At 43.2% G+C, this 13,036-nt stretch overlaps 1 protein-coding gene across 4 annotated transcripts in view; it reads right to left on the bottom strand.

Moving 5' to 3' along the window:
• ANKRD6 (ankyrin repeat domain 6) overlaps window positions 1–13,036 on the bottom strand; it is an 87,262-nt gene that overhangs the window by 6,207 nt on the left and 68,019 nt on the right. For 3 of the 4 annotated variants that reach the window (XM_031057600.1, XM_031057601.1, XM_031057602.1), the window contains 11 exons: window positions 11,933–12,031; window positions 11,321–11,419; window positions 7,999–8,097; window positions 6,995–7,093; window positions 5,325–5,423; window positions 5,030–5,107; window positions 4,115–4,219; window positions 3,726–3,866; window positions 3,320–3,496; window positions 1,190–1,342; window positions 527–640 (listed from right to left, as the gene is read on the bottom strand). In XM_031057600.1, coding sequence (XP_030913460.1) covers window positions 527–640; window positions 1,190–1,342; window positions 3,320–3,496; window positions 3,726–3,866; window positions 4,115–4,219; window positions 5,030–5,107; window positions 5,325–5,423; window positions 6,995–7,093; window positions 7,999–8,097; window positions 11,321–11,419; window positions 11,933–12,031 — 1,263 coding nt within the window. The remainder of the gene's footprint in view (window positions 1–526; window positions 641–1,189; window positions 1,343–3,319; window positions 3,497–3,725; window positions 3,867–4,114; window positions 4,220–5,029; window positions 5,108–5,324; window positions 5,424–6,994; window positions 7,094–7,998; window positions 8,098–11,320; window positions 11,420–11,932; window positions 12,032–13,036) is intronic. The other variant, XM_031057603.1, reaches the window with a different exon arrangement.

The following is a 13,036-nucleotide window of genomic DNA, read 5'->3' as shown; positions in this document are numbered from 1 at the left end:
CTGTGTTGCTAACATCAGAGGAAAGAACTTCAGCCTTTTAATACATGGGAGGGAAAAAGATCAGATACAGAAGAAGGGAGAGATTCTCAGGGCCCACAACCAAACAGATGAGAAGGAAAAGGAACAACACAGATCTTTGTCTTTTTTACTATTTGGATATGTTCCTGCATATGTCCTCTAATGAAGCAAAAGCTGCAAGCACAACTGTGAAAAATTTAGTGCTGGAAATTTTTGCAAATCACTATGTTAGAAAAATGGTATTTTGTTGTAGATCCCACACTAGCGATGCACCAAATTAAATTACAGCAGTGGGACTGGATTTCACGTTCCTCATTTCTAATGCAAAAACATCATAAATTTGGTTTAGTGACTAAGATGGTAGGTAGGAATAATTTGGTCTTTGAAGCTCTTTTACCTGTTTTAACAGACGTGACACATCTCTGATATTTTCTGCGTGCTGGAATGAAACTCCTGAGCTGACCTGCCAGGGCATGGACTAAGAGGGAATGGCTGGTTCAAGCCCTGCCTGCTGCTTCTCCCCCTCACTCTTCTCCAGCTCCGTGTGCTGCTGCAGGCGGTGAAGGCACTCTGTCCTCTCTGCCGACAGCCGCTCGGCCATCAGCTTGTCCAGAACTCGGAGCTGTGGGGAAAACACTGTGCAGCTGAGATCATCGTTTACAAACCAAACTCCCACCTGTGAACTCTGTAAATCAAACTACCGTCTGTCTTTCAGCCTTGGTTTCTAGAAATGCTGCCAACTACAACTAGATTTAGCTTGCAAAGAGGCTCAATCACAAAATTACCAATGAATAACTATTAAATTAAAAATAAAAAGTAATTTAGAGGATCTTGAATCTCAATGCATACATAATTCAGCAAGAGGGATTTTGACAATTATGAACTGACTAGTCATAGGACTGCCTTCTTTCTGTCTTAATGGCTCAAGCCCTTAAGATTTGTTGTCTAAAGAAGCACCAGAAGCTGCTTAACACATTAAATGTGTTTTTCCCTAGTTTGCAAGATCAGTCCCAGTGGAATGTCACAGTTCCCTGAACTTGAGTATTAGAGTTCAGGTTTGCTTTTACAACACAAGAAGCAAAAAATGGATCATTACAATGAAAATATTAATGAAGTTTGGGATATGTTTCTAAATCATATAGGCAAGCAGAACTTCGGGTCATATTCTTACTTGATGCTGAGTTTTGCTTTCCATCTGGCCCAGCTTAATATTCATTTTATCTTGTACTGTCCCAAGCTCAGCTTTTATCTCTTCCACTGTTGCATCCAGCTGATTCTCCAGTTTATTTATCAGGGGCTCACAACGACATCCATTTATGGGTGCCTGAAAGGAGTGATGATGATACATTTACTTGCTACACCCCACCACCCTCTTAGCACACTTGGAACATTAGCACAGCCTCCTTCAGTCAGTCCTGGGTTCTTCTATCCCATGTACTATATCTCACCCTCCTGACAGTATCTTACAGCAGCTCAGCAGATGGGCTGTTAGTTGAAAAAGCACAGCCTACACATGGATTGATCTGGTGTGTATGGACACACCCTAACACAGCAGCGTTGATTTCACTGGGGCTACAAGCAGCACTGAGGTCAGAGCCTGTGTGCTGGCTGAGGGAATACATCACAGGCCTATACCTTGTGTCTCAATGCTGTAATTCTCAATTATAAAAAAAAATCGGATTTTGTGGATGTGTGTGTGTTGTGTGCATTTGCTTTTAAACGTAATAGCAGTCCTGTGCTCTGTCCTTTTTCTCTACTGGATGGCAAGCCCTCACTGCTTCTGTTTGCCTTCACCCTCCTGGCATTCAGCTGCCCCTTCCCTGCTGGGCACTCCTCTGCCTGCCTTTGACTCATGTGACACCATCCCATGGCCCCTCTGCAAGGGAAGCTGCAATGACCACATTTAAATCTCTCTGGGAGATGGTCACAAAAGGCCAGCAGGACAAGCAAGGACAGCTAAACCTCATCAGCTTCCTCTGCAGTGCAAAGGCAGAAAGTGGCTCCTTCAGGGGCTATGCCAGTAGCCCAAAGCAGCTGCTCTGAAATCTGTCTGCAGAGGAGCCTCCCTCTCTTCTTTAGCCCCACAGCAATGTTTCATAAATTGGGGGTTATTCCCTTGACAGGGAAAGGTGGGTGGTTTGCTGAGTACTAATGAAAGCTTCAGAAGTACATGTACTTCAGAAATTATGTTTGCTACTCATGGCCTCAGGGCATCAAAGAAGACAGACAAGCAAAAAGGAATGTCATGTATTTCAGGAAATACTGTATGGGAATCTAGCACTGTTAAGCCAATCTTTGTGAACAAATGAGATTTGTATACAAGTCCTGTCTGCTTTCTGCACCTCTCTACTCCCCAAGTCCTTCTGCACCTCTCTGCTCTTTTATCCCTTTAATGTATGAAAGGTCCCCCAGCCTTCCTGATGTCTGCTATAGGATAATTCCATAGTGCCCCTGTCTGGAAATTTCTCAAACATTACATGGAGAGGTTGGAAAGCAGTAAACAGCCACTAAAACCCTAGAAGTCTGACTTCAATGGTTTTCAGAATCTGCTGAAATTCTGAACTACAGGAAGGGACTTGCAAGAGCTGATGGATGGATGTGAGAAGCTAAGGAAATGAAAGGATAGACCTTCCAGGAGTACAGGAGGGTAATATTAAAAAAACAACAATACAGATATCTACACTGTCTACAGGATAATTTAATGTCTATTCCTATGCTTTCTTATAAATATCTACTGGTAATTAATTGTGTAATAAAGTGACTAAAATATTATTCTCCAAACCGGAATAAATGCATGTGGCCTCGTAGCTCCGGGTTTATTTGTTTACCAGTTTCTATAGAAATACTGCCCCCAGTAAACACAGAATACCTGAAGACATGTTGCAAAATGCTGAAAGAACTGGAACTAAATCTATGGAGCTTACTCAGCTTCTCGGTTTAGGTAGTAAGCTTTTGGTGCTCACACACCGCTTTTCCTTGGAAAATCTCTTTCTCCTGTTGGAATTCTTAATATTCCAAAGTATATAATGAAAGTTCTCATGTCATTTCCAATTACTGTTCACCCTTATCTTTGCAGACCAAAACTACTTAAGTATGTCTTCTTTAACAGGCACAAAACCAGCTTATTGTTTGCCAGATTTCAGGCCAAAATGCAGCTGAAGCCCAAGCAAGGAAAACCAATGCCAAGCCGTGATTTCATGCCCCTGAGAGTGCAGTTAGTGGAGCATATTTTCTATCCATTACCTGTGTCCCAGCTCCACAGGTGCTCGCGGTGTGTCCCTCTGTGAGGGCAGTGGCTCACCTGCATCACCTTCCCGTCCTTCCCTCGGTACAGCGTGTAGAGCTGGTAGGCTCGGACCTCGTGGGGAGGGGGTGGAGAGGAGCAGTGGTGTTTGCTTCTGCGCTTAGGCACGTTCTTCTGAGGCTGAGGGAGTGCCTGCTGGTCAGCTGGGGAGATGGGGTCTGAGAGTGCTGAAACCTGTGTAACATACACACAATGTTTTGACTATATGAGCACCTTGGTAAACTATTCCTAGTGGGAATGGGACAAATTTATTGTGACAATCACAGCAAAAATTACTTTTATCTGAAGATTATCTCTGCCCCAGGAGCATGGTGGGGCTGCTGCCCCAACACACCAAAGGGACCCACATCACTTCTGTACAGCTATCCCTTCTTTCTCTCTGCTGTTTTAAATCTACTGATACCTTTTCCTTTGGCTTTTTCTTTTTGCTCTTTTTCCCTTTGGGATCTGGTGAGGCTGACCGGGGTTTATCCTTCAGATTGTTCTTCCTCTCTGGGGGCTGGTCGCTGCTTGGTGTGTCGTCAGCAGCTGAGACACTGCCCTGCTTGAAGCAAAGACAGGAAGTTCAGAGCAGTTGTAGAGATGGGGAAAAGGAGCCTCTTCTTCGATTGCCTAGCTTTAAGCTGCTCTGCACATGTGAGTGGGAAATGCTTTAGCAGCAGAGCATGACAAACTGCTTCAGGCAGCTGCTGTGGCCATGCACAGTGACGGCTCCAAACAGACTGTGTCCTTAATGGGTTTTGGTGACAGTCCCTCCTTACAGCAGATCCAGCTGGTAATGCCAGGCTGTACCTTGCTCTGTACCACTTCATCGCGTGGCACTGACTGAGCCCTCCTTTCCTCCTTCAGTCTCTCTCTCTTCTTCCTCAGGCTTCTCCCACGGTTAAAACGCGAGACCTGAAGACAGACCACACTGTTACTCAGTGATGTCACGCTCTTTCCTACCACAGAAGACAAATAACAGAGCAGATCTTTTCCTTTTCTGAAAGGCAACGGATAAAGGAGAGTGCACTGCCAGATGGACACTGATGAGCCAAGCAACATGGGTGTTTATGGCTGTGAAAACACACCAGCACTGAACTCAGTCTCTTGGGGCACTCTGCTGTCCCCTAGAAGGGTGAGCACCTTCTCTGCTGTCCTTGGGCTGGTTCCCAAGCCAAGCCCAGCCCTTTTCATGCAGAGGTGACAAGGAGAAGGGCAAGGATTGTGCCTGGTCTCATGCCCTCCTGCCTTCTGGCCGAAAGAGCATTGCAGCATTTCACACACTGCTGTGAAGTATAAACAGGCCATAAACATTTTGTCCCCATTGCAAAGCATCCTCCAGTGCTAACCACCCCTCTGGGGATGGGCTATGCCTGAGGCAGGCAGCAGAGAGACACAACTCAGGAGCTTCAGGGTACAGGGCAACTTTCTAACCCCTGGGCCACTGCAGGGAACAAGTGCCTCTGAACAAGTGGCACCCTCTGCCAGTCAGGACACAGAGACAGACCTCTGACAGCACTTCATGCTGAGGCTTAATCTGCACACCTTGCTTGCTTTGGGGGCTGAAAGGCTCTATGTCAATAGAACTGAGCCCAGCCCATCATGCCAGCAGAAATGTAGTAACCTTTCACAGCAGAAGACAAGGAGCAGGGGATGCAGCCTCCCAAGATTAAGTGGCCTCAGTTCCATGTGTATGTGTGTGTTGGGGAGAAATGTGTAATGTACCTGTGATGCTTTAGTGAGCAGGAGTGCAACCTCGGGGTTATTGTGCTGTCTGGCAACCTCTAGAGGGGTCTGGCCTGCCTGAGAGAAAAAAGAAAACAGCATTTCCTTCAAAACACAAGCTACTGGAAACATGAAATTTCTCCAACCAAGTTCAGTGTATACTCTGTGCACAAGAGTAAAGTGACCAATTGCATTAATTTATCCAGATATAATTCAACACTTCACAACCAATGAGGAATGTTGAAGAGACTCTACATCAATATAAAATACCAGAGAAACTCTGTGTCCTGCTTACATTGTTGACAACAGATGCATCAGCCCCTGCCTCCAGCAAGAGCTTCACCACCTTCTTGTGATTTAGAGCAGCAGCTACATGGAGTGCAGTATCCCCTGCCTGCAAGTCAGAAAGCAGAAAACAAACTTGTGACACTAGTCCTTGAGTCTCACCCTACAGAATTCACACCTTCCTAAAAGATGCTCAGAGATGAAAAAAACCTACACTTACTGATGCAACAACTAAGCTTAAATAAGGCCTGGTCAATAAAAAAATGACTGACTGGGGAGGAAGATGACAGGAGGGGGTAAAGTGCTACTTCAGCCTGGGTTTGAGAAATGCAGCTGGGGCTCTCGGGATCTGATTTATCTAAATCAAGTGACACATGATGCAGCTTGGAGACAGCCCAGCTCTACCTCCAGTAAATGGATACGACATCTGAGGGTAGAACAAGTTTTCCCACTACAACCTTCTCTTCTTTTTCCCCCCCCAGGTTTGATTATTTAATGTGCAGGTGGTGATGTATCAAATACTCAGGTAAGTACTGGCAGCGAGATGGTTGGCATGCTCTTCCCAGGTTTCCTCAGGAAGAACAGATTTTGGATCAGAGCCAGGAGGCAGTCTGGGTCCAGCACTAACACACTGCCCTGCCCTTGTCCTGGTGCAGTGAGGTGAAGACAGCCCGGATCAGATTTGGGCACTGGTAACAGAGCCAGCAACTGTTCAAGTGGGACTGGACACATGTGTACAATGCCTTCCTGTCCCCCTGGTCTTGCATTTGGCCTTCATAAAATCAGATTTCCTCAGGACTAGTGCCTGTTGCTAACTTAGACAAGGTGTACTCCTAAATCAAATCATTCTATGGGCAAATATGGAACAACTTCAGATAGTGCTGGGGAATGAGGGAAAGGGATGTCTCTCTGGGCCAGGTTCACACCAGTTGATCTTAATATTCAGTAGCTCATTTTGCAAGTTAAAAAACTCATTTCCAAATAAAATTACACAGTAAATTTCATATGCTGAAACCTATTTTGTTTGCTGTAATATCTCATAGTGAAGAAAGAACATTAAATGTACAGTTCAGAAAAGATCTTTATGATCCTCAATTACACATGGAAGATTTCCCAGGAACATGAGAAAAGATGGTTAAGCACCACATAGTATGTTTATTTAGCAGATTTAAAACGTTTTAATGTACCGATTTCATTCCCTTCTACTACCCAATTAGGCTATGCTATAGGTACAGCAATCAGTTACCTCCCTATAAAACAACTATGGATGATTAATCCTAGGCTGGACTGATCATTACTTTGAATTTAGAGCACGCTTTGTCTTCACTTTTATGTCCTCTTAATTCCCTCTACTGCAAACTGCAGCAAAGAAAAGTATTCCAGAGGAATTTGCACTTTAGCAGCATCTAAATGTCAGTGAGTTGTGCTTCACAATGTCTCTGTAATGGCTATAAGATCATTAAATCACCTCATAAATAAGCAATGCTTTAAAGAAATAATGCAAATGCGATGGCAAAATAATAAACCACTGATATGCCATTACTTTAAGGCTATTCTTAAAAGCTTGGTGGTACAGTGGAACACACAGAGTGAAGCAGGATTACTTGGGTAGGAATTCCTCTTCCCAACAACTGGCCATATGCAAAGGGCACAGAGTCACAATGAGGTTCATGCACTGACCTGGTTCTTTTCATGGACAGAACAGAAAGCACTGAGCAGCACCCTAATGATGGGCAAGTGATTATAACGAGCAGCCACATGCAGACAGGTATCTCCTGCCTGCAAACAGAAACAAAGCTCTGAGCATGTAATCACTGTGAGAAAGCCTGTACTCGTCATGATGTTCAGGGATGAAATAATCCTATTAAATCAGAAAGAGCAGTAAACACCACACACCTCCACAGAACAGCAATGCTGTCTTCTCTGCAGTACAAAATCTGCTATCATGGGTGGGAAAGTTTAGCAAGAGCTGGGGTCAGTAGAGGTGAGAGCATAAATTCTTTAACCACTGATGGGAAATACTGGAAAAATAAAATGCTATTTTACTGGCACTACAAACCCTGAGTTAGTTATATTTTCCCATTAAATCTGTTCTTCTGAACCACAACCCAATGCAATTTGGAATCTCCACTTAGGGTTCCACATAATGTAGAAAACATGAGTGGCAGCATTCCCGTGAAGGGTGGCACTTGTGCAGCCGAGCCCAGGAGCTGCACAAAACCCCACAGGTTTCCATTTCTCTGCCTGCTTTGTTATCAAGCAGGGCAAAAATATCTGGCTGCCTTTTGTAGATTGTTTTTTTCTTTATCTATCATGCCAGAATCATTACAAAATAGGAGGAAAGCTGTCTGAAACTGAAGCCAACTTGAATCTACCTCCTCATTTGAGAGATGGACACACAGTATATATGATCTGCAGATCTGAAGCCTTTCACCACTGTCTGTGCAACAGCAAAACCCCATTTGGCTCCTTCTCTCCTTGCTCAAGAGATGGGTACAAGTAGTGCATCACTCAATCCTACCAGAAGTATTCCTGTGCATGGTGAATACAATGGTTGTGTAGTGGGGTTTTTTCAATATAATTTATAATAAAAATCGTTGCTTAAAGCCTTTCTGAGTATTTCTACAAGTTAAAGCAATATACCTAAAACAAAGTCACACAAAAATGTTATTTCCAAAACTCACATTATTTTTGAGGTCTGCTCGAGATCCTCCAAGTAACAAAACACGAGTACTCTGGGAATGGCTATTCTGGCAAGCCAGGTGAAGAGGTGTGTTACCTGCCTTAGAGAAATACAGGAAAATATAAAAGCCATATTTAGATATTGGACGTAAGCATTAAAATATAAAACCACACAGATCTTTGCACAAGAACATCCACCCAAGGGTGGGAAGCTGTTGTTTTGAGACGAATGAACCTGGAGACTGAAATCTCCACTCCAATGGCTTACCTGGGATATAATAAAGGCAGAAATAGGACAGTATAATGATATCTGCATTGGGCAAATCTATTTACAGGAAGAAAGAACTCTAGAAACTGTCTCATTTATGAGTCTCAAACAGCAGTGTTAAATATTTAATTTGAAGAACTGTAATTCTTGTGTTTCAGTTTTCCCCCATGCACAGACACAAAAAACCAAATTGCCAATTGGGACCTTTGATCCCAGCCACGACTGTAGCAGGGTATTGAGCAGACTCCTGTCACAACTCCTGTCTCCTTACAATTGTAATACAAACCAGGTTGAAGTCTGGCTGGGTCTGTAGGTGCTCTCATTGGGCAGGATACAGATTTTAGGCTATCAAGAAGCTTTGATGTTCAAGAGGAATACCAGTCTCCAGCCAAGATGGAAAGGGAGGGCAAAAAGCTACCCAAGCTGCAGAGAATCACATGCTATGGTTCCTCAAAGAAGAAAATGTGCAGAAGTGGACAGAAATCAAAGAAGCACTGGATTGTGTATTATCTTTCTAACACAGTGAACTATTTTGTTTGTCTAACAAGTTTTTCTCGCATCATTTGGTTTTTGTTGGTCTGAAAACATTCAGGGTTTTTGGCTCTTGGGAGCTAGAAATTAAATCACCTCAGGTAAAAAGGTTTACCAGGCTTACTATGCTGTCTGTTCACCTTGATTTTGTCTTTTGATTTGTCCCTCTTGCTTTCACGACACAGATCAAAGCTGCAGCGTTTGAATTACAAAAGCCAACTCTTAGATGTGGTCTTAGGTCTTCACTTCCATATTATAGACCTGAATACGACTGTGTGTCAGGCTCTAAGCTGTGGCAGACAAGAACATTTCTCTTCTCAGCTAAATTGTGTTTAAGTGTCAATTTTTTCCCTCACAGGTTTATCTCTGAAAAGCCTCTGCAATGCCTTTATCATTTACTGTTTGGCAGGTTGGCCCTGGTGGGAAGGCAGAGGTCCTGTGCAGCAGGTGAGGACTTCAGTTCTGGAAGAATGGCAGCACCAGGGGTCAGAGCTCAGAGTGGCTCATCTGGCTCATCACTTGTGGGGTGACAAATCTCTCACCAATTTCTGAGAGGGAGAGAAGCTCCAAGTTGTACCAGTCCGGGAATCTTCATTGGAATGTATGGACTAATGAAGAATCTAAAAATAAGGCTACAACTGATCTCACTGGATGATCTATCAAAGCAGAAAAGGTTTTATTAAGCCAACTTAAATGAAAATAAACTGCACCTCCAGGGTGACTACTGTGCAGGAGAAATACAGCCACCCAAAACACAGTGTCAAATCCTTCCCATCTTCTGGTGCTTCACAGGTTTGGCAAATCTAGCAGCCCATATCTGTCCCATCCATCCAAAATCACACAATACCCAGGTGTAAGTGAACAGCCTGTGGGATGCTCCTGCCCATGGCACTCAACTCTGGCTGCCAGAAAAGCTGACAGAATGATAATGCCTTGTCATCAGTAACACAAAATGCTGAGAGAACAGAGAAACCATTTTGGGATTAAGTGGATTTAAACTCTTAATTTTTATTGAAAACAAAAGCGGTAAAAGCACGTGCAAGCATGCATGGTTCCCACATTTTTCAGCGGCTCCTGAGAATATATCTTGTCCATTAGAAACCACCCAAAGAGTAAAAAGCAAAGGGCAAGACATCAAAGACTAGCACAGGAGCTGCTCAGGCAGTATTTAAGTTTGCCAGTCATATTTCAGCCATCAACCCTGCTGAGCTGTTTTGTGCACATACTTTCCCAGAGAGGCTGCCTCCAGCTGACATAAACTGGATTGTAAGCTAAATCTTCTCATTCCCTAAGGCACCCAAGCATGCAGGATAACCAGACTTGCATCTCAAGCTCACACCTTTGTACAGAAGTGTGTGTGTATACACAGACAAGTGTATCCAGGGACAGGAGCAAAATGGTTCACAAGGCTTACAGCCAAGCATGAGAGAAGTTTTCTAAAGTACCCTTGATAAAAATCTAGGTGGACATTACAGCAAAAGTAATTACAGTAAATAAAAATTGGTAGTTGAAATAATACAAAAGAAGGAATACACATAAAATAATATCGAAGAAATTGCAGACCACAAAGTCACAACTGTGCAAATATATGCTTCTATAGTGCCTATACACACATGCACATACAGAAACACTATGCCCAAGCAACGTGGCTTTTTACTCTAAACCTTAGACTTTAACCAGCTGTCTCCTTTCTTTCCCAGCCCCCTTTCAGTTGTTGTTTTAGAGACACATTTACCAAAAATGCTCAGAGATCCCCTAAAGCAATCCCAAAGCCCTCTCCCTGTCACACAGGGCCCTGTGCCAGCCGTGTGACCTGACCAACCCAGCAGCACAGCTGTCCAAACCCTGACTCTGCTCACACCACAGGCTGCTACCACCATTTCCTGGACTATTCTATTAACTTCTGAATTACTGAATTGAAGTGCCCCTCAGTTATAACAATTAGAGTGGAACTAAAACCCTTTACTTTGTTATTCTTTCCTCTAAATGGCTCTCAAGGTATTATAAATACCAAAAGGAACATAATCCAGGTTCATTACAAGATTCTGGGAAGAGACTATGCTAATATATTAGGAAAAAGTTAGTAACAAAAGACACTTTTTTTTTGTTTCCCCCTGTGGCTTACATTCCTTTGGCTGTTTAATTTCTGGAAAAAAAGAGATTTTCAATACTTTTTCTTATTAGTACAATTCATTTCCATTTTAAATCACACCAATCACAATGAATCTCCTCAGTATAAATTAGAGCACCATGGAGATTTCCACAGGAATGGCAGTGTTCCTCAGCTGTAATTAATGTATCATTCAACGCGTTATTGAGTTTCTCCTGCGTCAGCTGTCAAAATATGAATTTCCTAATGCCTGTGGATGAACCATCCAGGCATGATAAATGAAAAGAAAAAGAAGAAAAAAGTCCCACTAAGAGCTGGTCCCCCACCTGCTGAGAAATGGCAGGGCCAGAAATCTCCCGTTCTGAGAATCAGCCACTTTAGACAGAACTGAAAGCTCCTCCTCCATGGGTCTCACCTTGTTCTTGGCAAGAACGTTGGCTCCTGCTTTAACAAGCACTTTGGCAGACTGACTGAATCCATGCCAACAAGCTTCATGAAGAGCAGTGTTCCCATCCTGAGGAGCACATACCCAAGAGGAGAATGTTAGGGGCTATATAACCAACCTACTCTCTTAAAAGTATTTTCATTTCCTACTAGCTTACTTTCTATTTTATTCTTATAAGATGGTAAAAACATTGCTATTTGTCTGGAACTTGAAATTAGTTATATTTACTCCTAAATTAAACTTACAGCCTGGGATTCTGAAGTTTCTGGGATAATCATGGGAACTGTGCAGTCTTTTGCATAGGGTGTAGTATGGTTGTGCATTCCTTTAATTCATTCATCCCTTAATGAGCTGAGAACAGACTCTTAAACCAAAAACTATCAGCCTAGTATAGAAGCATAACTAAACCAGTAATTTGTATTAAAGAGATGGTACAGCTTTTTTTTTCAATGTAATTGTTCCAATTACTCCTGAAGCATCAGACACTTACTAAGGAGTATAAACTATAACCTTCTCTCTGAGACCTGAACACTACTGACTGCCAAAGCTGCCATTCCACAGGGCTTTTGTATTGTCTGTTACCTTGTCTTGTCTGTCCAGAGCACAGCCCTCTTGAATCAGAGTTGCTATTATATCAGTGTTCCCTACAACAGCAGCCCGGTGCAGTGCAGTCTGGTCACCCTGCAAAAAGAAGCACATTTGTAATTGGTACAATTCCCACCTCATTTTGACTTAATGCAAATGCAGACAACACACACAGGGGCTGCATCTTCGACACACATACTGTTTAAATCCAAGCTGCCTTTGAAAACAGTCCCCCTAAACAACTACCATAGAAGTTTCCAAGATTAATGAAGTTAATGCAAGTATTAGAGCTACAAACCATTTACAGAAGTTTGCAAGTCATCCCAATCCCATATACAGCGCTGAAGCATTCCAAAAACATGGCAGTATCAGAAGGCAGTGAATTGGATACATTTGGCTCTACGTGTCTAATAGTCATCAGTATCTGTAGGGAACCAAAGGGAATTACAGGCTGTCGTAATTCATCACCATGATCCTCCAGGACTTACACTAACTGGATAAGGCTCTCCTGCTCTGGCTCTGATTGCTCCATCAGCCCTGCTTAGGATAAGGAGCATGAGATGAGATCGGTCTCTTCAGCACCTCTGATGAATTTACCAATTACTCCTAAGAGTGGAGGCAACTTTACCATGAGAACCACAACTGCAGGACCATCCACTTGTTTCACTTGAGCAACTGAGCCATCTTGAGGTCCAAACGACTTTCCTTTCTCTTTGCCCTGCCATGTAGCAGCAGCAAACAAGTGTCCTACATCAGTTTATTTCCTTTAAGGTTTCCAAAAGAAACTATGCTGATGTGGTCATCTTGTCTGACTGCCCGTCTATCTCCTCTCTAACAACTTCTGAACTCATTTGCTGAGCTAGAGAGCCCAAGGTTAGTTTCCAGAATCCTTCCAGAAACTGAAGACTAGGGAAACTTAAACCACTGTCCCTGCCCGTCAGGGACTATCTATATGTTTTTATGATAAAAGAGAGGTAAGAGAAGGATTTGTGAAGCAGTGTGTAAGGATGTAAGACGGGGAACAATGGGAAAATGAGCTGCAGTAGCTCCACTGCTGCCACAACAACTGGTCATGGCTTTCCTTTGAAGTTGCTTTGAACC

The sequence above is a fragment of the Geospiza fortis genome, unplaced genomic scaffold (assembly GCF_000277835.1).
Source record: "Geospiza fortis unplaced genomic scaffold, GeoFor_1.0 scaffold264, whole genome shotgun sequence".
Lineage (NCBI taxonomy): Eukaryota > Metazoa > Chordata > Aves > Passeriformes > Thraupidae > Geospiza > Geospiza fortis.
This window is presented reverse-complemented; position numbering and strand designations above follow the sequence as displayed.